Below are 22,927 nucleotides of genomic sequence, written 5' to 3'. Positions count from 1 at the left end.
CTCTGTAGCCACCTTTTTGTCCACAGCCTCCAGCACCTGTGCCCTCCGTGGGCTTACAGGGTAGGCGGTGGCCTCTTCAGCCCCTCCCCACTCTTCTTTTGCTCCTAAACCCACCACAGCTCTCTAAGCAGAGCAGCCCTCACCAGAAAGGCCATTTCCTTATGGGCTTCTCTGGCCAGAGAAGGAGTAGCAGACTGAGCTTAGGGGAGAGGCCACAAACTTGGGAGCGGGTCGGTCACAATAAAGGAATACTAACCTCAGTCTGTTTACTACAGATTTATTGCCAGGCACTGCACTGGGTGATGGAGTTGGGCAGTGCTACGGCTCACAGTTGTCCTACCATTTGAGAGGGGCTGGCAGTTGAGGAATCCCGCTCGTTTCATGGGTGGGACATGCAAGGCTAACCGACAGCTCATTTCCCCTACACCTGCCTCTTCTCTCCTCAGTTCCACCCCTTCAGTCAGCCAAGGCACTCTGACTGAGCCCTGGGGCCTCCTGTTTGCATTTCTGACTCAAAGACTACGGTGGTCCTCTCCACGCTGCTGGGGCTCTGTAGTTCACCAGTCCTGCCCTTGCAATGGACCAGGTCAGGCTATAGTAATGGGGGCTGGTCGGGGGGCCTGAGAGGACAGCAGGAAGGGAGCTGCTGCCAGTGAGTGTGAAGTCTCCTGTGCTAAATCCTAGTAGCTGAACAGCACCTGAAGGTTATAGAACCCTTTCACTCTGTTCTCTGATTGTGATCCATGAGGTAGCTATTACCACATAAGAGATGAAGAAGCTGAGGCTCAGACAGGGGAAGTGCTGGGTCTCTGCTCATGCCTGCATCTCATGGGCCAGGGGCTTCCTGGAGACAGCAGAGCTGGAGGGTGGGGTCTGCCCGCTCAGAGGGTAGTTGGTTGCCCCTAGGTCTTGCTCACTGAGCTTGTGATGCAGAGCGCAATTCCTGTCACGGTGAGCACCATGCCTGCGACTGCTCCTATGATAACAGGCAGAAATCAAAGCGCTGTGAGCCGAGCCATGCCAGTAGGAGCTGGTGCAGGGCTGGGGGAAGCGTTTGGGGGGTCTGGTCCCAACTCCTTCCCCAACCTCTGTCCCCAACCCAGACTGCCCAGGGGAAAAGAAATTCTGATGGCCACAAGGAAGCAGGAGAGACTGGACAGCCAGAGGAACAGGGCAGGATGGGGAAAGGCCTCTCCCCACCTGTCAGCCTTTCAATTAGCAGCACAGCTTCCTTAACCATTTGGGCTCTGGAAAAGAACTAATGTGGGTATATCAAAGCCCAAGTAGCTGCTTCCCACACTCCCAGTGGCCTGACTTACGTTTTCCACCAATCTCTTCTCCAAGTAACTTTCCAACAATCAGTGTGAAGACGATGGCCAGAGAGTTACAGATGGGCACAGCTAGGGTTAGATCTGGGTAGTCAGAATGAGAAGAATCACTGAGAAGCAAAAAATGTCTTTCTAGGCACAAAACACTTTGGTTTCATCATCAAGATGGCCTTTTAAGAGAGGGATCACGATCCTACTTTCCAGATAAGTCACAGCAAAGCTTAGGACTCAAACCCAGGTTTCCTGACACCAAATTCAGTGCTTCCTCAGGATTCCAACATGAAGACCTGATCTCGAGGTCTGGGACCATCATGTTTTGATGATGAGGATGAGGTCTTTGCAATCAGCTCCTCAGAGCTCAAGGACATCTGGGAGTGCATTAGGCCAGGAATTTTCAAGCTTTCTTTAAATGAAATTTTATGAGAAGCCCAAAATGTAAAAAAGATGAAAATGGAATGACTGTGGCTGAAGCTGGGGTGGCAGATCCGGAGGGTGGTCTCTCTCCTTGCCCTCTCATAGCCTCTGAGGGGTTCCCCAGAACTGCTTGGGGCCCAGACTCCCCTCAAGTCCCTAGGGGCCTGGGTAAGACTCCAGGGGAGGAAAAGCACTACAGGGGGACTTCTCATAGGAAAGTTCAAGAGCATAAAACTTTAAGTAGTATATGGCTTCAAATCCTCTGCACTGATATGTTATGGGATTACCAAAAAACCAAACCGATTGCCATCAAGTTCATTTTGACTCATAGCGACCCCCTATAGAACAAAGTAGAACTGCTCCATAGAGTTTCTAAGGAGCGCCTGGTGGATTTGAACTGCCAACCTTTTGGTTAGCAGCTGTAGCATTTAACCACTATGCCTCCAGTGTTTCCTGTTGTGGGGTTAGGCGAAATAAATTGCCCAAAATTTTGTAATCTCCTCTCTGAATGGAGATAGTCATGGCTGCTTCACAGGGTCATGACGGGAATTAAATAAAACGTGTAATACAACGGAATATAAGTCCTGATCCATACTACAACATGGATGAATCTTGAAAACATTATGCTAAGTGAAACATCAGCCACAAAAGGACAAATATTGTATGATCCCAATTATATGACATATCTACAATAGGCAAATATACAGAGACTAAAGTTTATCAGTGGTTACCAGTGGTGGAAAGGAGAGGAGAAGGGGGAATCACTGCTGAGGGGGCACTGAGCTTCTGTTAAGGGGACAGAAAAATTTGAAAATGGACAGTGATGATGGTTGTACAACATGATGAACATAATTAATGTTACTAAATTGTACATGTAAAAAATGTTGAAATGGCAAATGTTTTGTTATACATGTATTTACCACAATAAAAGAAAATAATGAAATGTGCAAAAATTAGCACAGTATCTATTGCAATGGAGTCCAGTCAACAAACCTTGGGCAAAAGGAAATTTATATGTATTGAGCTCTTCCTGTGTGCCTGGCACTCTGCTAGATGCTTCTCATACGTTACTAAATTTAATCCTCACATGCTATGAAGCAGGTCGTATAAAACTGAGATTCAAATAAGGGATTTGCTCAAGGTCGAGGAAGGTAGCATGCAGTAGAAGCAAGTGTCAAAGCCAGTGCAGCAAGATGAATCTTCTTCCTCCTCTGCTGCTGCACAGGACTGCAAGGCTTCACACCAACCTTAGTGCTTGGCAGCATACCAAAACCAGCCCCCTGTGCCCCTACTGCTCAGACACAAGGGTGCAAAGAGGGAGCGAGAGACAGTGAGCTCTCCCGCACTGATGGGAACAGGTATTTCAAGGTCCTTCCCAAAAATGACTCCCCTGGGTGGCCTCCACCATTAAGCAGGACTGTTTCAAGCCAGAGACCCACCTGTGGATGCCAAGGTGAGGTAGTAGAGAAGGGAGCCACACTGGTTGAGGAGAAAGGGCATCAGGTACTAGAAACAGGAGAAAGCTGCAGTAAGTGTGATTGCTAGACTGGGCAGCACTACCTTCTTTGAGCTTCTAGCATATGCCTTTCCTTGGAGAGAGGAGTGGTTATAAGGGCCCAGGGAGCACTAAGCACTCAGAGGACCTTTCCAGAGCAAAGAGGGAAACAGATACTGACCGAACTCCATGCTTTTGCCCTAGAATGCCCTCTCCCTCGGCTCTGCTAGTTCCCATCCTCCCCATCCTGGGAGGCCTTGAGTGCATGCAATGTCACCCCCTCCCAGAAGCCTTTCCTGAGTCCCTCCAGCTCCAGCCTCCCTCCTCTAACTCACACAGCACTTCAGCCGTACCTTTCATAGCCCTTAGCCCTGAGAAGTGGTTGTGTCTCTGTCTTGTCTTTACCACTAGCTTACACCGGCAGCCTTGGAGTCAGAGGCAGTTCTCCATACCCTCTTCCCTTTCCTCCCCAATTTGAGCCCCAAGCTCTCCTTCTGGAAAGGTCAGTTGGAGAAATCGCAATAATAAAGTAATAATAGTAGCCATGAATTGAGCACTTATTGATGTACTGGGCCCAATGCTAAATTCTTTATGTGTCTCATTCCACTTAATCCTCACAACTGCCCTATAAAGTAGGGCATTATTATTCCCATTTTACAACCTATGAAACAGGCTCAGGGAGGACAAGCACATCTAGCGAACAAATGGCGGAGCCAGGATTCTGGCCCAGATCTGTTTGACTCCAGAGATCAAACCCTTAGCGGCCACCCTCGAGAGACAGGCTGTTCAGGGACGCACCTCAGTATTCAAGAAGAGGGTCTTCATCTCCTGCAGTAACTGCTGGGCCCAGGTACGCTCATGAACCCGCTGCAGGCCAGCAGAAGCCCGCTTCAGCATTGGCTGCGTGCCACCCCACAGAGCGGCCACCAGCACCAGGGCCAGCACCTGCCCTGGAAGGAGGTTCTGGTCATTTTACCCTCCCCAACCGGCCGCCCGCCTGGCCCTGCCCTCCCCTGTCCTTCATCCGGACCCGGCCCTCCCCCGGCCGCCCCCCACCTCCCTCCTTCGCGTGTGATTGGCAGGTAGGTCAGGTCTGGAAGGCCGGAAAGATTCGACCAGGAGCCTGGGGTCTGGGACTGTAGCAGGGGTGGGGGCTAGGGGAAGGAGGTGGGGTGGAAAATGAACTCCGAGTTGAGGTTGGGAAGTCCGTGGGGGGCGGGGTCGGTTACCCACCAAGAGACGCCGCCATGGTAACGCCACTTCTTTCTACTTCCGGGAACGGAGGGGCGGAGACCCATAATCCGGAAGTGGCGCCAAAGACTTTTCCGGTCCTGCTGTAGCCGCCGCGCTCCTCGCGTCACCGCCGGCATGGTGAGTTCCACTGCGTTGGGGGTGTTGGATTGGGGGTCCCGGGCTGGGGCAGGGACTCGATTCCGGCCGCTGACACTTCCGTCCTGTCTCCCCAGAAGCCGATCCTGCTGCAGGGCCATGAACGGTCTATTACGCAAATCAAGTACAACCGCGAGGGAGACCTCCTCTTCACCGTGGCCAAGGACCCTGTGAGCCTCATCCTGAGGGCCGGTGGGTGGGACCATGCGGAGGGGATCCGGGAATGGGCGAGTCCATCCTGCCGGGTGATGGTTGTGGAAACTAATTTTGCCGCTAGAGGGTACTCAAAGAGCGCACGGTTCTGAGAACCAGGGAACCGGGACGAGACCATTCTACCAGGGGAACACACCACCCCTCCTAGAGGAAAGCTGATCCATGGGCCACGAGGAACACAGGGGATTTAATGGGGTGATGATGGTGCAGTGGCTAAGCACTGGGCTGCTAACTGAAAAGTTAGCACTTCGAACTCACCCAGTGACTCTCAGGGAGAAAGACCTGGCAATCTGTTCCTGTAAAGATTACAGCTTAGAAAACCCTATGGAGCAGTTCTCCTCTGTCACGTGGGGTCGCTATGAGTCGAAATCAGCACCTAACAACAAGAGTTTCATTTCACTCAGTGGGCTCAGTGAGTGCAAACAGTCTCTCATGGTACTGCCTTTTGAAGCACCTCCTTACAGAGAATATTAACACTAATGGTTAAAAGTGGGACTCTCAAGCCAAACAGACCTGGATTTGAATCCTGACTTTTGCATCTGTTAGCATTGTGATTTTGCGCATGTCATTTAACCTTTTTAAACTTTAGGTTTCCTTTTTTATAAAATATGGGTGCAGTGGTTAAGAGCTCTGCTGCTAACCAAAAGGTAAGCAGTTCTAATCCACCAGCTGCTCCTTGGAAACCTTATGGGGCAGTTCTACTCTGTCCTCTAGGGTGGCTATGAGTTGGAATCGACTTGACGGCAACAGGTTTGGTTTTTATATATAACCCCAGACTAGCTCGTGGGGTTGTCTTTAGGATTAAATGAGATCATTTACACAAGGAGCTTAGCACAGTACCTGGTGCATGTTATTGCTGTGTGCCATCGAGTTGATTCCAACTCACAGTGACCTTATAGTGCATATGAGTGCCTAATTAATGTTAGTCACTTACATTTTAAACTCTAGACATCATTTCATTGACCCCTCCCAGTTACCCTTTGAGGAAGGCATTATTGTTATAGCCACTTTAGAGATGGGAAAACTGAAGGTCAGAGGGGAGAAGTGCTCTATTTGAGATAATACTCTATTTGAGATAATACCGTGATAATCCAGTCCCTGGTGCCGCTATATACACAGGCTTCCCTACTGCCGATTGCTCCCACTTGGACAGGACACCAAAGCTACTGTTTCTTTTAGACTAGAGCTCAGCTTGACCTTTTACTCTTCTGAAGGTCTGGGAATATGGAGGCTAGGGCAGTGACAAAAGAGGACACTTTTGTAAGCCTCCTGACTCCCCTGTTGTTTACCTGCCAGGCAGCTAGAGGCTGCTGAGGGTTCCTGGGGTAAAACAGGCCACCGCTCTGCCTGAGATGTTAGCATCCTGTCATTTGATTCCTCCAGATTGTCAATGTATGGTACTCCGTGAATGGGGAGAGGCTGGGTACCTACATGGGCCACACTGGAGCTGTGTGGTGTGTAGATGCCGACTGTATCCTTTTCTTTGCTCTTTGAGTCTATGCTCCCAGAGTCTGCCAGCAGTGGAGAGGCTACTGAGCTTGGGGCTGATGGTTTGGGATGCTGTTGTGGGTCTAGAGAATGCTAACCTCCCTCTCTAGTCTCTTCCCTGGTTGGGGGAGCTTTTGGGAAAACTTCCAGTTGTGGATAAGGAGGTGAAAATGCTCAGAGGTAGGGAGGGGGAAGAAAGGCTGTTTGGAACAGAACATGGAAGTAATGCAGTTGGCCTCCCAAGAGGACAAGGGCTCAGGTGAACTTGGTCTTGTTCCTTAATACCCACTTCAGGGGACACAAAGCATGTCCTCACTGGCTCAGCTGACAATAGCTGTCGTCTCTGGGACTGTGAAACAGGTAAGCCTGGGTCATTCACTTTTTCAGCAAACATTGAAGACCTACGGTGTGCCTTTTTAAGCGAACACGTTCTGGGGAAACAGAAACAGAAATGTTTCTCGTTCTAGGGAATGAGGAACAGACGAGAAAATAAGGAAGACGAATGAGAAAAGAGGCACTTCAGTAAGATAAAAGCCATGTTAGAGGAAGCATAGAGTACTGTAGCAGGACTGAAAGGACAGCTGCCTGGAGTCGGGGTGGGAGCAGCCAGGGAAAGTTTCCCAAGGTACATGTCATATGAGCTGGGGCTTAAAGGATGAAAAAAGGTCACCACTTTGGCACATGCAGGAATGAAAGCATAGCAGGTGTTAAGTCCAAGTCATCTGATCTCACTGGACTTCCTGCTTCTTGGGTGGTGAAATATGTGGACAGTAGAGAAGATGAGGCTGGATAGGTAGGCTAGAGCCAGAACAGACCTTGAATGCCAAGTAAGGAGTATGGCTTTGTTCTATAAGCTTTGGCAGGCTATAGAGGTCCTGGGGCAGGGAAGAGTGGTGGTCTGTTTACTTTTAACAAGTTCAGGTAGCAGTGGGCAGCATGCATTGGAAGAGCTGAGACTAAAGACAGAGAAGCCTATTAAGCTGCTTCATTTAGTAAATAACTTACTGGGCACCCAATTCTGTGCCAGGCCTATGCTGGGCACTGGGGACACACAGAAAAATTAGACCAGGTCTCCGCTGTGGAGGAGCACAGTGTGAGGGGAAGACAGATTATTGCAAACCACCGTGAGCAGCACCACATTAGCTAATGTCTGAGGAAAGTGAGGGGAAGAAATTAAAAGACTTGAGCCAAAGCAGTAGTAGTGAGGAAGAGGAGAGGGGTGGATTGGAGTCACTGGAGCAGGAGAAACAGTGGTACATGATGCTAGGCGGGTGTAGGGAGTGTTTTCCCATGATGGCAATGGGCAAGGGGTAGCCCAGACTCTGCCTATCACCAGGGAAGCAGCTGGCCCTACTCAAGACCAACTCAGCTGTCCGGACCTGTGGCTTTGACTTTGGGGGCAATATCATCATGTTCTCCACGGACAAGCAGATGGGCTACCAGTGCTTTGTGAGCTTCTTTGACCTGCGGGACCCAAGCCAGATCGGTAAGGGCTGCGGCTGGGGCAGGGCTGGGATTAAGGTGAAGGGTCTGGCTCTGGAGCCCAGCACCTGACATCTGCTGCCTCTCACAGACAATAACGAGCCCTACATGAAGATCCCTTGCAACGACTCCAAGATCACCAGTGCGGTTTGGGGGCCCCTGGGAGAGTGTATCATTGCAGGCCACGAGAGTGGAGAGCTCAACCAGTACAGCGCCAAGGTATGCGGACACGTAGGGCCCAAGCCTGGCAGAATGAGGCCTTTCAAGAGGCAAGATAGCACAATGGTTACGAGCAAAGGCTGGATTCAAATGTAGATTTCACCGCTTTCTAACTGATTTTGGGCAAGTTATGTAACTTTCCTGAACCTGTTTGTAAAATGTTTTAAGGATCAAATAACATCGGATGTTTGAATAACTTGTCACAAAATTAATAATGATCACATATAAGCATTTTCCTGCCACCACTAAGTGCCAGGTCCTGTGCTGGGCTCCGAGGACACAAATAAATCAGACATGGTCCCTACCCCAGGGGGACACAGACTTGTAAACAGCTAGCACATGCGTCAGAGTGTGAATTGTGCCACCATAGAGGTCTCAACAAAGTGTGGAAGGTCCACTCTGTCACAGAGGAGCTAGCATGTGTATTAAGCCATAAGAATAAATGGAGCTTCAGGCAGGAAGGAAAGGGCAGTCCATAGGCTAAAGGAACAGTGAAAGCAAAGGCATGGAGGTTTGGGAGTACGTGGATGAAGCATCTGGTGTCATTGGAATGCAGTATTAGGGAAGGTAGACAGCAACTAGATTTTAAAGGTCCTTGAGTGTCAGGAGGTATGGAGTCTTGATATTCCTCTAGACAGTCAGGAATCTTTAAAGGGTTATTGATCAGATTTTCTCCTTAGAAGGCTTTTGCAGGCTACAGTTTGGAGAATGGATATGAACTAGGACAACAGCTATAGGGATGCAATGGAGTACTAGACAGATTCAAGAGAGATTTAGGGGTGACTTATTGAATACAGGAAGGAGCCCTGGTGGTGCAGTGGTTAACCGCTCAGCTGCTAACCGAAAGGTCGGTGGTTGGAACCCACCAGCTGCTCCATGGGAGAAAGATGTGGCAGTCTGCCTCTGTAAAGATTTCAGCCTTGGAAACCCTCTGGGGCAGTTGTACTCTGTCCTATAGGGTCAATATGAGTCAGAATCGACCCAGTTGGTTTGGTTTGGTCGGGATTAAAGAGAGGCGGTGAGGAAAGGATAAAGTTCAGGTTGTCTCAGGTTTCTGATTTGGGTATCTGGGTTTCTGAGGATGCTGAAAGGTCAGTCAGTCACTGGGTAGGCATGGACAGTGGCCCACAAGGGGCCAGACCTACCCTCAGGAAGGGAGCAAGAACCAAGAGCAAAGGCATGAATAATGCTAGCAAATAAGTGGAGGTGATCTGTGCCCCTGGTAGGCCTGACTGCAAAGCTGGTGCTCATTCCCCAAAATGTTGGCGCCAGATACATCCCTACCATGTGACCACAGTGACTGAGGAGACAAAAGTACACTCTTTCCACAGGATAGGTAGAAATAATTAAGGAAAGGAAATGAAGGTTTTCTGAGGGCCTGCTATGTGTAAGGCACAATGCTCAAGGCCTTTCAGTCATCCAGCAAAGTTACAGAGCATATGCAGATGCCTGTCACAACAAAGTCAGGTAAGACACAGTCCCGGGAACCTTACAGTAGCCCCAGGAGGTGAGATTTTATTAATCTCATTTTCTAGGTAGAGAGATTGAGGCACAGAGGAGTACTTTTCCAAGGGCACACGGCTATAAGGGGCTGACTCCTAAACTCTCCTGTCTATACTACACATGTTGTTTAGTTAGCATGTTGTTTAGTGGGAAGGGAAATAGGGAGATGAAGTGGCCCTTTAGGAGACCTAAAAAAGATGGACATGCATCAGTCCCCATGGACTATGACCTAGATGCTGAGAATGAAGAGGGTGTGGGCTCCATCTGTATGAAACCAAAAGGTCAACACTTAAACTCCATAACAAAGATGAGAAGACAAGGTGGGGCAGGGAAACTAGAGTACTGGAAATGAAACAACCAGAACACAATGAGAATGTTGACACATGGTGAAAAATGTAACTAATGTCACTGAACAACTCGTGTAGAAATGGTCAAAAAGAGGGTATGAGCTTAGGCTGTCTGCCTCTGAGTAGTTGTGTGGTGTCCAGCAAGTCACACCATTTCATGAACCTTAGTTTTTTCCTCCTAAAATTATAATACCCACTTCACAGGATTATTGTGAAGAGTAAATAAAGTAAGATGTTGTTAAGTGCTTAGCACAATGCTTGGCCAAATAGTAGCTGTTCAATAAATATTTGTTGAAAGAAGGAACAAATGGAAACGGTTCTACCATTGTAATATGTTTAATAGGTCCATGGAGTTGTGACCACAAGCATGTGTTTTTCTCAGTCCTGGATGGTCTAGCAGTATTTATGAAACTCTTACACAAGGGTCAGGTTAGGATGTAGGCTTGGGCCCAGGGGACAGAGGAAATGTTGATTCAGGGATACTTAGGCAGTCCCAGCTCAGGCCTCCCCTCCCCTTGATGGGACAAGAAGCAGTGTAGAACCCTGGCTGACTGGGGGTGGTCAGGGCCAGTCAGAACTCACTCTTCTTCCTTCCCCAGTCTGGAGAGGTATTGGTGAATGTTAAGGAGCACTCCCGGCAGATCAATGACATCCAGTTATCCAGGGACATGACCATGTTTGTCACCGCATCCAAGGACAACACAGCCAAGGTGAGCCTGGGCAAGGGGTCAGGCGGGGCTGCTCCCACCCACCTGCTGCACAGCTCTCAACCTGCATGACGTCCCCTAAGAAGGCACCTTTTACATATTTCTCTCCTGCCTTCTCTCTCCAGCTCTTTGACTCCACAACCCTTGAACACCAGAAGACTTTCCGGACAGAACGTCCGGTCAACTCAGCTGCCCTGTCTCCCAACTATGACCATGTAAGGGAGCTCCACCCAGGCTTCCTGCTAAAGCCCCAGAAAGCTTCCAGGATCTAGTGGTTAGACTAGGAACCCTGAGGGGAAATGGTATCAGGCAGAGAGGAGTTCCCAGAGCAAAGTCAAGGCCGAATGATTGGGTAGCCTCCAGGAACAGGGCAGGAGGTGGCTAGGGTGTCTGTTAGTATCCTGCCCTTGGTATCCTCCCAGTCTGATATGGGAGATGTTAAAAGCTTCTGTGGAGGGAAATAAACAGAAAAATGGATTTGGCTGCCCTTCGGGCATGTCTAGAGTTTCTTCTTTCCTTCAGGTGGTTCTAGGTGGTGGTCAGGAAGCCATGGATGTAACCACAACCTCCACCAGGATTGGCAAGTTTGAAGCCAGGTAAGGGGGTGGGGAGCTTTTCCAAATTGAAACCTCATGGAGTGTGTCTCCATGGCTGCTAGGACCAAAACAAACAAAGCCACTGCCTTCTAGTCCATTCTGATAGTGACCCTATAGGACAGAGTAGAACTGCCCTGTAGGGTTTCCAAGACTGTAACCTTACAGGAGCAGATCACCACATCTTCTCCTGTGGAGGGGTTCATGGGTTCGAACCACTGACCTTTTGAGTAGCAACTGAGCACTTAACCACTGCTCCACCAGGGCTCCTGTGGCTGCTAAGAAGTGCAGCCAAATTTGTGGCCCTTCTGTGACAAACATGTAACATAGCAGTTAAGAGCATGCACTGCCAGCTTCACTCTGAGGCCCTAGACAAATCATTGTATTGCTCTGTGCCCAGGTTTCCTCATCTGTAAAATGGGGACAATGATAATACCTACCTCATGAAATCGTACAGGTTAAAGAATTGAGTTAATACTTGTTAAGCTCTTAGAGCACTACCTAGTCCATAGTAAACACTCATTCAGTAAGTGTGAGTTATGTATCCAGGCAGACATTTGGGTCCAGTCTTTCCCTAGCTTCATCTTCACATTCATTTCCCCTTGTCCCGATTGTCCCACTTTATTTTTTGTCATATAATTTGTGTTTAGGGAGTACTACCTCAGAAGTGTTTTGGAAGGAAATGGAGAGTGAATTGTTTCTCCTCTCTACCCTGTCTCTCCCAGGTTCTTCCATTTGGCCTTTGAAGAAGAGTTTGGAAGAGTCAAGGGTCACTTCGGACCTATCAACAGTGTTGCCTTCCATCCTGATGGCAAGAGGTAGGACCTCAGCAACGGGGGCTGAGCTCAGCCTGGGCGGGTCTCTGCCCCACTCCAATGGCCTGCCCCACACGCTGGCCTCTCCCAGGGCAGGCATCTGACTGGTCCCTGGCTATCTCTTTCCAGCTATAGCAGCGGTGGAGAAGATGGTTATGTGCGCATCCACTACTTCGATCCACAGTATTTTGAGTTTGAGTTTGAGGCGTAAGAAGCTGGATCTCCACCTGGGCTGCTTACAGAAAGTTTTGGACTCTGAGAAATAAATTAGTCTGGAAATACATGGTTTCTGGTCAGATATTTTGTGGGGTCAGATGTACCATTTTCCCTTCTCACTGACACCCCAGTAAGCTGATGCCAGTCATGGATACCTTTATTATTTGGACCTTCTCCCTACATTTTGGATACTTCAAACCTGGAACTTCAGTATTATGGGCTAGGCTGGCTTGCAGGCTTCTTCATCCAAAGATGCTGAATCCTGGAGAGGTCTCAGGAATGTCTCAGCCACTCTCCAAGGAGCCGATGCTTAGGGGTGGGGCTCAGAGGCTGAAGCTGCTGGCTGAGAGCCTTCTGTCTTCTCCCTTTCTGTCACTATTTGCCACACCTTCTCCCATGCCACCTCTGGAGGCTCAGGTGGGCGGGTCCAGTGCAGAAACAGGCCTGAGGAGAAGGACAAGTAAGGAAGCTGAGCAGAGGGGATGACTCCCCAGGGGGAGAAGGCGAGGTGCGGGGTCACCTTGCCACAGTCGCAGGCTCTGGAGCTTCACAGAGGGCCACATGGCCAACAGATTGAGGACATAGAGTGGGTTCCGCAGTTTTCGTTGCTCTTTTGGCTGGTTGAGCCCGGACCAAAAGGGAGTGTGTTCGACTCCTCACTTCACACAGGCATCTGCAGGAAGTGAATAAATGAGTTTCCAGCCTGAGCTATGCCTCCTGGGATTCTGGGTAGGAGACCCTGATTAGTGGGGTAAGAGCCCCCTTGGGGCAGTGATAACCCCTCATTGTTCCCGCAAGATTGTTTCTAGTCAGATCTTGTCCTGGACTCCAGAACAGAGCAGGAACAAGACAAAAGTTTTTAAGAAGTTCTGTTCAGAGGTAGAAACCAATTTAGCTTTGTCTAAAAGTGTTAAGGAAGGCTTATCAAGAATGTGATATTTGAGCTGAGTATCAGCAGAAGTTCACCAGGTGTGTGACGACATGGAAACATTTAGGAGGGGGAGCCCCATGAACAAAGGAAAACAGTAGAAAAGGGACTGACAAGTTTTAGAACAACATGAAAGTGGAGACAGCGCAGTGAGGAGGCTGTTCCAATGGTGGAGACTGGAAAAAACGAGATTAAATTAGGGCAGTAGGGGGGCCTGATGAGAGGACTAAGCTAAGAAATTTTTAGGAGAAAGGCTAAATTTGAGGGATGGGTGAGAGGGAGGTAAATAAAGAGGATGGTTTTCTAACCTGGATAAACTCATTAGTGAAGTTAGTGAAAAGACAGGTGGGGAGGGCTGGACAGCAGAAGATAACTATGATCTCTACCTTCTTGGAGAGCAATGATCCCTCCCATTTCTCAGTCTAATAAGACAAAGATGATTATGGGGATTTATTGGGAGCATATGCAACAACCAAAGAAAAATAATTACCACTTTTTGTGTGCTTATTATGTGCCAGGCACTGTGCTAAGCACTTGCCATGCTTTAACTTAAGTCATCAACCCCGTATAAATTGTGGCTACTATAATGATTTTCCCCATGCTATAGATGAGGAAACTGAGACTCAGGTTTGCTTAAGATCACCCAGCAGATGAGTGGCAGAGCCAGAATTTGAGCCCAAACAGTTTGACTCGATTTTTAACCTCTGTTCTATTGCTTCACTAGCAAAGTGGTAGAGCCCCCAGAAATGATTTAACTTGGCAGGAACTTTCCCGTCCAGTCCCTGTTGTCAAAAGTTAGGTGTACATTTGTTTTGGAGGGTGGCTCCCACAGTTAAGCAGTAGATGAAAGGTTGGTGGTGCAAACCCCCTAGAGGTGCCTTGGAAGACAGACCTGGTGATCTGCTTCTGAAAGTTCACAGCCTTTTGAAAACCCTGTGAAGCTCTGAAACCATGGCCCCCAGATGGTCTGTTAACCCAGAACTGAAACTATTTCCAAAGCCCACTCTTCAGACCAAGATTAGACAGGACTATAAAACAAAAAACAATACATGTGAGGAACGTGCTGAGTTGAGTCAGATACACGAGACCAAATGGGCAGCTCCTGTCCAAAAGCAGGATGAGAAGGCAGGAAGGGACAGGAACGGGATAAGTGGACACAGGGAAACGGGTGGAAAGGGGGAGGGTGCTGTCACATTGTAGGGATTGCAACCAATGTCACAAAATACGTGTATACATTTTTGAATGAGAAATTAACGAGCTGTAAACTTTCATCTAAAGCACAATAAAAAAAAACTCTGTGGAGCACACATGGGGGTTGCCATATGTCAGAATCGACTCAACGGCAACAACAACAATGGACAAGGTGGGTAGGTCTGAAGGACTGGCCTTGGACCTATCTCTTGAGTTTGGAGAAGTTAGGAGGAAGTGTGAGATTTTGGAGATAGGGAAAGAGGATACTCAATTTTCGTAAAAACTTCTAAGGGAAAGATGTCTTCTAAGGAAATAAAGTGCTGATGCAGCAGGTGCCTGGCCCTATCTTGTGCCTGCCGCAGACCCACTTTGGCACCCCCTTAGCTCACCTCTCCTTTTCGCTGTTGCAGAGGAAGGTGCCAAAAGGGGAGGTATAGGTGTGCTCAAACAGCACCAACAGCAGCCCCTCCTCAAACTCCAGCGACAGCGGGAACTGGCGGCCCAGCTGTCACATGCAGTCCAGGAAGAAGAGAAAAGTGGGTGCCTTATGCTTGGGGCGGGCATGGGAGAAGGCCGAGTGGGCACAGTGCAGCTGGAAGGGGTGGCCAGCCTAGGGAGGGGGCAGAGCCATGAGCACAAAGAAGCAGGGTTTCTGGATGGAAGGGTAGGGCTGGGGCTTTATGGCCACTTACCTGTATCCACTCCCACCAGTTCCTGGAATCCAGCCATGGTCCAGCTCAGTGGATCCAGGATGAGTTGGGCCAGCGAAGTCATGAGCAGGGTGCTGTCTGTACCTTCAGCCCCATGCACCAGGATGCAGGCTCCTTCCCTGTGGACCCAGGAGCTCAACAGTGTCCAAGTCCTTCCCTACCTTGAGCAGCTGGGCCAGGTGTAGAACGGGCCCTATTCCAGGTCCATGGCTTTGTGCCAAGGGTTGGGAGTCCTGACCCTTCTGCCCTGTTCTGTCTCACAGGTGGAGGGCCTGACCTCTCCATGCCCTGGGCTGCCAGACAAGCAGTGCTCTGTGCCTCCTTCATGTATGCCAGCCAGTGGCAGCCCTCTAGCTGACTAAGCCAGCAATCTGTGCTCTGCTCCAGGTCCCCACAGGCCTCCACCAGGCACATGAAGCTCTCCTGTAGGGGCCGCCCCCTGGGCAAGTGGGAGTCTGGTCATCTCTTCCCCAGCCCAAGCTCCTGATGAGCATGGCCTGGAAGCAAGTGCTCCAGATCAGTAAGGGAGCCATAGAACCCTCCAGGCGGCCCATCTGATGGGAACGACACAGGACCCTTTGGGGAGCCCAGTCTCATGCAGCAGAGAATCCACTGAAGAGCTAATCTGATAGAAGTGATTCAGTATTCTTAAGGATTGCCCAGTCTGATGGGGGAGACCCAAGACTCTAGGGAGACCTAGTCTGTTGGGAGACACAGCATTACCCGGGGAGGGGTCACACAGAATGCCATGGGAAGCCCCCAATTTGGTAAAAGTATCACAATACTCTTGAAGCATCCCAATCTGATGAGAGTGACAGGACACTCTGGGGAGCCCATACGACACAAGACACACAGTACTTTTGGGATTCTGGCATCTGTTCCTACTTCACAGAAACTGCTCTGCTCAAGGTACCAGTGACCTTTTGCCAGAAAATCTAATGGAGATTTTTCAGCCCTGTTTAAAAGCCTTCAATGGCTTTCCACTGTCTTTAGGATAAAGTCTAAACTCGTGATCATGGCTTCTGCTCTGGCCCACCATCCCTTTAGCTCCATCTCTCTAGTCCCACCTCAACTCTATACTCCCACCATACTGAAATACTTGCTGTTCCCCAACAGGGCAATGGCCTGTGTCTGACACCTACAGTTCCCTCCACCCAAAATGTCCTCCTTCCCTCTAACCCCTCCTCTTTCAGGTCTCAGCTAAAGCGTCAGGGAAACCTTCTTTGGACTACCTATACTAAGAGAGTCACTTAACACACTGACTTCAAATTGCTCATTTACGGTTGATCTCTCTCAGCCTTGTCTGGATTGCCACCATCACAGCCCCTGTGCCCAGTCAATGTAGGTTGACTAAATGAATAAAGAGAGTTTTTGTATTCTGGATAAAGCAGCAGTCTACTCTCCTCAGAGCACAAAAACTCCCCCTAGAACCTCCTCTTGGCACTACCATCACTTGGAAATAGAGAAAACAGATACATGTGTGCAGACACAGCCCTCAGAGCAAGCTGGGACTGATGGGGAGGTGTGTGACTGTGTAAGGGGATTGTCAGAGTTAGGGTGCCTAGAGAGTAATGAGCTCTGTCACTGGGGGTGTGCAAATGGGGATGCCCAGCTGGCGGGATGGCAGACGCTCCTCCATAATACATCCATGAAGGATATTGCAGGAGAGAGCCTGGGAGATAATAGGAAGGCCCGTGGGTCTACCTTACCTCTCCAGGGCCCAGTGCAGCCGCTTCCAGCCAAGGTAGGCGGCCTTCGCCTCCGTGCCGCCGCCAGTCATGCGGGCCTGTTTAGCAGCCTGGGCAGAGCGCGTGTCCACCACGAAGCCCCGGGCCCCAGGCAGAGTACCCGCCAGCACAGCTCGCAGCAGCAACTCGTCCTCAGCGCAGCGCCGCTTCTGGGGGCCTTTCAGGGGCTGGCTGGAACGCAGCAGCACCTGCCGACAGGGACTCATCTCCGGGGGCCGTACCCACTCAGCCCAAGCCCAGGGAGTGTGTCCAGGACACCTCTTGGCTGGATCTACATTCAGGAGCCAGGCTAGGGGTGGGAAAGGCGAGAGCGAAGCGCAGGGGCCTTAGAGGCGGAGCTTTGTGGCTGGACTGGATAGGGACCTGCTAACTAGGCCGTGGGCGGATCATGGGTTGACACAGGAGGGACCAGGCTTCAAGGGGGCAGGGGCCGGCCAGGGGCGGGGCCAGAGAAAGGGAAGACCCTGAAACACGGGAGAGGGGCGGGGCCAGAGTCGGCAACGGCGGGATTGAGCGAGTGGGCGGGCCCTGTTGGAGGCAGGCTGGGGCGGGGCCAGAATAGGGCCGAATCTGGGGCGGTAGCCAGGCTGTGAAGTAGACAGTTGCAGAAAACGGCCGAGAAGATGCACAGCTGATCTCGGGGGCGGAATCTGGGGCGGGGCGGAGCTCACTGTTCCCCTGGGCGCGAGGTGTTAGCTGAGCACCGGGAAGCGGCCTCTCTGGCGGAAATGGGCAGCCAAGGCCTTGTCATCCACCGCGCGAGGCACGATCACCGCCCGGGGGTAACTGGAACACAGGCTGAAGTCCTCATTCACCTCGCTCAGCCGCCACGCGTTGGTCCGTGGCACAGGGAGGGGCGAAGGCCAGGTCTAGGGCACCCAGTGAGCGCCCCGTCCCCACGTGTCTTCCAGGCCCGGCGCTTCCATATGCCCAGGCCCCCACGGCCGCGCCCACCTCGCGAGCTACTCGCTTGTAGTAGCTTTCGGGCGAGTGAAGGTGCCAGGGGTCGCCCAATCTCAGACCCTTCGGACGGTAGAGGAACGGAAAGGAGGTGATGACTGATTCCAGGGAAGACAGTGCCTGGGGAAGGAAGTCAGGGGGAAAGGTAGGAATCCGCCCACCCGCGCGCTCTCCAGCCCCTCCATTCTGTAGCTCCCGCCCCTCCAAGTACCTCAGACCAATCAGCATACTTCCGCCGTTTAGCTAACACTGGATGAGAAGTCCCCTCGCACTGTAGCCCGTTTACTCCCCCTCTATGCGGGAAAGGGAGTACTGGCGGCGCAGTTGTAAGAGCTCGGCTGCTAACCAGAAGGTCGGCAGTTCGAATCCACCAGCCGCTCTTTGGAAATTCTATGGGGCAGCTCTACTCTGTCCTATAGGGTCACTGTGAGGTGGAATCGACTAGACGGCAACGGGTATAGCGGAAAGGGTTGGCTTCAGGGCCACTGGTGTGTACCCGGCGTAGCTTGATGGAGCAAGCGATGTCCAGCGTCGTTTCCACACCCTCTATGTCCAGCTGCAGCACCCGCAGGTCTTTACAGCGAAGCGTGATGGTGCCCGATTCATCCGCGACCCTGGGGATGCACGGGCTCAGACTCAGTGTCCCCGACCCCAGCCGGGGGAGAGGAAAGGAGTCTCAAAGGATTTAACGTTTTGCAGTAGGGCGCCAGCTCCCACCGCGCTTTCCCTTCCCCTGCTCTCCGCCGAGCTGCGCGCTCCCAACTCCAGAGACTCCTCTGCCACGTCTCACCGTTTCTCGATGGAGTCAACACCACGCAGCAGCAGCAGCAGCCACAAGTCCTGGGGCCCTGGCAATAGCAGCAGGTGGCGGCCGGTGACGCACAGCGTGCCGAGCAGCCAGGGCGCCTCCGGGCCCCGCAGGAACTTGGCCTGGGCCCGGCTGATGCAGATCAGCTCCGAGAACTCCATGCCGCCCGTGGGGGGCCTGGGACCCAGCAGAAGGACAGACTCTGGGAGCAGCAGCAGGCCGGCGGGCCCGGGCTCCGAAAGGGACCTGAATTAGCTGGGCAGCTGGCGACGCCGGCAGGACAGTTCTTAAGGAGGCCCCTCGGAGGAAGGGATATCATAGTTGCACAGGAATTTACCCTTCCTATTGCCCATTCCTCCTAGCGAGGATCCGGCCCGGAGCCTGTTAAGGGAACCTCAATTTCCTCATCTGTGAAATGCGAGAATAATTTTGCTTAAAGTCTTTAGCCCAGTCCCTGGATCTCAAAAGACACTATTGTTTTTTAAACCCTGGGTAATGTCACTCCCACTGACTTAAAAAAGAAAGACAAATAACCACCTCTTTCCCTGTGCTTTGGTAGGAGGGCTGAAAAGGATGACCTTGACACTGGCAACTGCTTATTTCCTCCCATACCTCTGAGGTTTGAGTGATGAAAATTCCTTGGTCCACCGTAGATGCAAGCAGCTGTGTAGCTGGCACCCCACCCCCTCCACAGCTGGATGTCCTTGCCCCATCTTTTCACCAAGAATGTATGCCTGAACAGTGAGCTGGGTTCGGTGTTTGATGTTGGGGACCCAGGGATGACTGATGAAGGTTCTGATAGCAGAGATTTCAGTCTAGCAAGAGACACGAAAGCCAGCAGATTACTGAAATAATGGAGAACTCAGCAATCCACTCATCCATCCTTCCATCCAATTTTCTTTCATTCCTTAACCACTGATGTCTATACTCTGCTGGAGTCTGATTACTAGGAAGAATAAGACTGATTCTAGCCTTCAAAGGGCCATCTGGTCCACTCGGTTCCAGAATTTTTGGGGGGAGGGGAGGGGAGGGGAAACCCTTCTTTCAGATGAAAATCTGAAGTCATGGGTGGAACCCCATAATATAAACATAAAATTGAAACTGCTGTACAAAAGGTCAGCCGTTTGAATCCACCAGCCGCTCCTTGGAAACCCTACGGGGCAGTTCTACTCTGTCCTATAGGGTCTCTGTGAGTCGGAATCAATTCCACGGCAATGGGTTTGTTTTTTTTGGGTGGTATACAAAAGAAACCAGATGCAAGAGTACAAATGGTAAAATTCCAGACCAGCAGCATCACCATCACCTGGGAATTTGTTACAAATGCAAGTTATCAGGGCCCACCCAACATTCTGAATCAAAAACTCTGGACCTGGAGCCCAGCAATCGGTTTTAACCAGCTCTCCGGGTGATTCTGATGTGTCCTAAAATTCAAGAACCACTGGAAAATACATAAACAGACAAAACTGATCTATGCTGTCAGAAATTAGGGGTAGTGACAGGCCAGAAGCACAAGAGAAACTTCCCGGGTCTGGTAATACTCTGCTGCTTGATTTGGGTGCTGGTTACAGAGATGTGTTCAGTTTGGGAGAATCCATCAGTTGTGCATTTTTTAAAAATTTTATTGCAGTAGAAACATACATAAGAAAACATACACCATATCAACAAACCTTACATGTGACATTGATTACATTCTTCAAGTTGTGCAACCGTTCTCCCTATCCTTTTCCAAATCATTCCACTGCCATTAACATAATCTCAATGCCTCCTAAGCAAAAGCTCCCCTTTCTCCCTCCCTTCCTGCCCTGGTAACCACTAATAATCTTTGGTTTCTCTATATTTGTCCTTTTGCAACTGACTTATTTTGCTCAGCATGTTTCCAAGGTTCATCCATCGTGTGGCATGTATCAGGACTTCATTCCTCTTCATGGCAGAGTAATATTCCATCGTACATATACACCACATTTTGTTTATCCATTCATCAGTTGTTGGCCATTTTGGTTGTTTCCATCTGTTGACAATTGTAAATAGTGCTGCAGCGAATATTGGTGTACACGTGTCTGTTTGCATCACTCAGGTGTTTTGGGTCTATGTGTATTTTATAATTCAATACAAACTTAAAGAGGGAACTTCCCTGGTTGAGTCCTGGGATGGGGCTAAAGAGCGCATCCATAATTCTTCCTTTCCCTCTGTTGTGAGGGATTCCCAGGGGACTCTAAGACGCCTCAGAGTATAATTTGAAATCATTGATCTGTCCCAACTGAGGCCCAGAGAGGGTCAGTGACTCGCCCAAAGTCCCACAGAGCCAACACCAGAACCCAGGTCTCCTGATTCCCAAGCCAGGGCCCTGGGCACTATTCCTTTGCTGAAGGGCCAATGTCATGAGCGAGGACTGGGAACAGCTGGGCAGCCTCCTTCTCCTTTCCCACTCCCTTAACTTGGGGCTTGGGAGGAGGGCCAAGACTCTAGTGCGGATGATGCTTTTCTTATCCTGGAGCAACTTCCTTTCTGGGAACTGGGTGTCTCCTTCTGGTCAAAGACAATAAAATTCATCCAAGGGGCCAGAGGAGCGTGGTTCCTCCTGCCCTCAACCGGATGGGCATCACGTGGCTCTCTGGGTTAGCAGTCCAGGAAAATTCCAGCCCTTGCACACTCAGCCTCCCACAACTATCTGCTCACCAGCCTGGTACACGCAGACTCCTAGGCCCACCTTGAACATTCACCATTGCACCCTCCCTGGCACACTTCTTTCACCCTTGGCTTCTGCCACCTCTCCCTGGGCAATATTGTCAGCCCTTCTATAACCCCAGAGCAGCAACCCTGACCCATCATCCACGCCAACCCCACCATGTCCCTGGGGCCACTAAAATTCCAGGCAGTGGGCAAAGAGGATGAAAAGGATGATGAGGAGGAGAGCCTGGACTCTGTGAAGGCGCTGACGGCCAAGCTGCAGCTGCAGACACGGCGGCCCTCCTATCTGGAGTGGACGGCCCAGGTCCAGAGCCAGGCCTGGCGCAGGGCCCAAGCCAGACCTGGGCCAGGGGGACCTGGGGCCATCTGCGGCTTTGACTCAGTGGACTCTGCCCTTGAGTGGCTCCGCCAGGAGCTGGTGAGTATGGTGGGGTTAGCAACCCTTCAGAGGGCACTTGGGCCAATCTTGCTTAGAGCCCAAGACCAGGGATGTGGGGCAGGGGATGAGAATGGACCCCACCCCCAGCAGCTGCCACTCCTGTGGCTGTGTCCTGGAGCTGAGGAGCCAGGAATGGACCTGTCCAGTGTTTTATTTGGGGAACTTTGTCGAAGAAGGGTTCCATCCAATCCGCTTACCTCGTGCTCCTAAGCTCAGGGAACAGAGCCCTGCCCTTCCAGGGTTACCAGTTATAATTGGGGGAAGACTTGGCCTCCCTCTTCTGGGAACTTCTATACCCCAAAGATACGGTGAAGTACAAAAGGAGGCACTGAGCACGCTGCAGGCAGAAATCTGAGGGGTGAATGTTGACTAGGTGACTCTCTAACATGCACAAGTACAAAGATGTCAAGGCTCTATCCTGAAGATTCTGCTTAGCTGATCTGGGATGGGGCCCCAGGCATCTGTATTTGTCTAATAATGGCTCCTTAGCTTGGTTTGAGAAACACCAGTGTGGAGCAAGATCTGACAGACGCAAACGGATCAAGCTAGGGTGAGAGGAGTCGAGAGGAAACAGCCAGTGAAAACGCTCCCGAGTGTTTACAGGAAGGGGCCAAGGGCGGCGCAAGGCCGAGGGTCTGTCCACTCAAGGCTTACGCCCCCTCTCGGCCGCAGCGGGAGATGCAGGTTCAGGACCGGCAGCTGGCGGTGCAGTTGCTGCGGCTGCGAACCCAGCTTCACCGGCTAAAGGTAGACCAGGCCTGTCACCTGCACCAGGAGCTGCTGGACGAAGCCGAGCTGGAACTGGAGCTGGAGCCGGGGGCTGGCCTGGCCCTAGCCTCGCCGCTGCGGCACCTCGGCCTCACGCGCATGAACATCAGCTCCCGGCGCTTTACCCTCTGCTGAGGGGCACCAGCGCCCCTCCGGGGCCACCTGCTGCCTCTTCCCCAGCCTGCCTGGGGTGCCCCAGAGGCCTCAGCACCTGGCGGGGATGAGGTGGAGTGGGGTGGGGCGGGGGTGCTCAGCTCTCAGAACTTCTGATAGCGCAAAGCCCTGGCATCCTGTCCCTATCTGCTGCCCCAGCTGGGGAAGGGGCGGTGTTCAAAACACCTCCCCAAACCCCCAGGCTCTTCAATAAACACCCTCTCTGCTTCCCATCAAGGTCTCTGTAGCTGTTTATTTAGGCCCAAGGTCGCCTGTCTGTAGCTGGGACCAGCGATTCCCCAGCAGGAGGAAAAGCCCTGTGCTG

The 22,927-nt window shown here is 51.1% G+C and overlaps 4 protein-coding genes across 4 annotated transcripts; 2 read left to right on the top strand and 2 right to left on the bottom strand.

The window, feature by feature from the left end:
• Window positions 1-327: 327 nt before the first annotated feature.
• TMEM234 (transmembrane protein 234) lies at window positions 328-4,181 on the bottom strand. The gene is made up of 4 exons (XM_023727284.1): window positions 4,036-4,181; window positions 3,182-3,248; window positions 1,320-1,412; window positions 328-976 (listed from the first exon to the last, which is right to left on the bottom strand). The coding sequence occupies exons 1-4, from the start codon at window positions 4,132-4,134 to the stop codon at window positions 903-905; spliced, it is 333 nt and encodes a 110-aa protein (XP_023583052.1). The 5' UTR covers window positions 4,135-4,181; the 3' UTR covers window positions 328-902.
• A 346-nt stretch (window positions 4,182-4,527) lies between these two features.
• On the top strand, window positions 4,528-12,298 carry EIF3I (eukaryotic translation initiation factor 3 subunit I). The gene is made up of 11 exons (XM_023727283.1): window positions 4,528-4,608; window positions 4,704-4,796; window positions 6,223-6,310; window positions 6,622-6,687; window positions 7,664-7,813; window positions 7,901-8,028; window positions 10,478-10,588; window positions 10,711-10,800; window positions 11,108-11,181; window positions 11,904-11,996; window positions 12,123-12,298. The coding sequence occupies exons 1-11, from the start codon at window positions 4,606-4,608 to the stop codon at window positions 12,202-12,204; spliced, it is 978 nt and encodes a 325-aa protein (XP_023583051.1). The 5' UTR covers window positions 4,528-4,605; the 3' UTR covers window positions 12,205-12,298.
• Window positions 12,299-12,492: 194 nt separating this feature from the next.
• Window positions 12,493-18,740, bottom strand: LOC101346371 (myotubularin-related protein 9-like). The gene is given in 12 exon segments (XM_012554229.2): window positions 12,493-12,653; window positions 12,730-12,844; window positions 12,846-12,882; window positions 14,718-14,938; window positions 15,021-15,033; window positions 15,035-15,157; window positions 15,316-15,477; window positions 16,748-16,974; window positions 17,458-17,626; window positions 17,742-17,866; window positions 18,243-18,360; window positions 18,537-18,740. Coding segments are annotated over 12 exon segments (1,623 nt in total). The 5' UTR covers window positions 18,716-18,740; the 3' UTR covers window positions 12,493-12,519.
• Window positions 18,741-21,203: 2,463 nt separating this feature from the next.
• Window positions 21,204-22,584, top strand: FAM167B (family with sequence similarity 167 member B). Its single transcript, XM_004372002.2, has 2 exons — window positions 21,204-21,660; window positions 22,354-22,584. Exons 1-2 carry the CDS (start codon window positions 21,400-21,402, stop codon window positions 22,582-22,584), a joined length of 492 nt encoding a protein of 163 aa, XP_004372059.1. The 5' UTR covers window positions 21,204-21,399.
• Window positions 22,585-22,927: the final 343 nt, after the last annotated feature.

The sequence above is a fragment of the Trichechus manatus genome, unplaced genomic scaffold (assembly GCF_000243295.1).
Source record: "Trichechus manatus latirostris isolate Lorelei unplaced genomic scaffold, TriManLat1.0 scaffold00015, whole genome shotgun sequence".
NCBI lineage: Eukaryota > Metazoa > Chordata > Mammalia > Sirenia > Trichechidae > Trichechus > Trichechus manatus.
Note: the sequence above shows the minus strand (reverse complement) of the source record. Positions and strands in the feature narration are given on the sequence as shown.

What these genes read in the sequence shown, in the direction of transcription:
- EIF3I (XM_023727283.1), top strand. An exon ending in TGTCTCCCAACTATGACCAT is followed by an intron (nt 10,801 to 11,107) that starts GTAAGGGAGCTC and finishes TCTTTCCTTCAG; the next exon opens with GTGGTTCTAGGTGGTGGTCA. An exon ending in ATTGGCAAGTTTGAAGCCAG is followed by an intron (nt 11,182 to 11,903) that starts GTAAGGGGGTGG and finishes TGTCTCTCCCAG; the next exon opens with GTTCTTCCATTTGGCCTTTG.
- TMEM234 (XM_023727284.1), bottom strand. Translation starts at nt 4,134, where the DNA reads ATGCTGAAGCGGGCTTCTGCTGGCCTGCAGCGGGTTCATGAGCGTACC. An exon ending in CCTCACCTTGGCATCCACAG is followed by an intron (nt 1,413 to 3,181) that starts GTGGGTCTCTGG and finishes CTGACTACCCAG; the next exon opens with ATCTAACCCTAGCTGTGCCC. An exon ending in AGAAGAGATTGGTGGAAAAC is followed by an intron (nt 977 to 1,319) that starts GTAAGTCAGGCC and finishes CTGTTATCATAG; the next exon opens with GAGCAGTCGCAGGCATGGTG.
- FAM167B (XM_004372002.2), top strand. Translation starts at nt 21,400, where the DNA reads ATGTCCCTGGGGCCACTAAAATTCCAGGCAGTGGGCAAAGAGGATGAA. An exon ending in AGTGGCTCCGCCAGGAGCTG is followed by an intron (nt 21,661 to 22,353) that starts GTGAGTATGGTG and finishes TCTCGGCCGCAG; the next exon opens with CGGGAGATGCAGGTTCAGGA.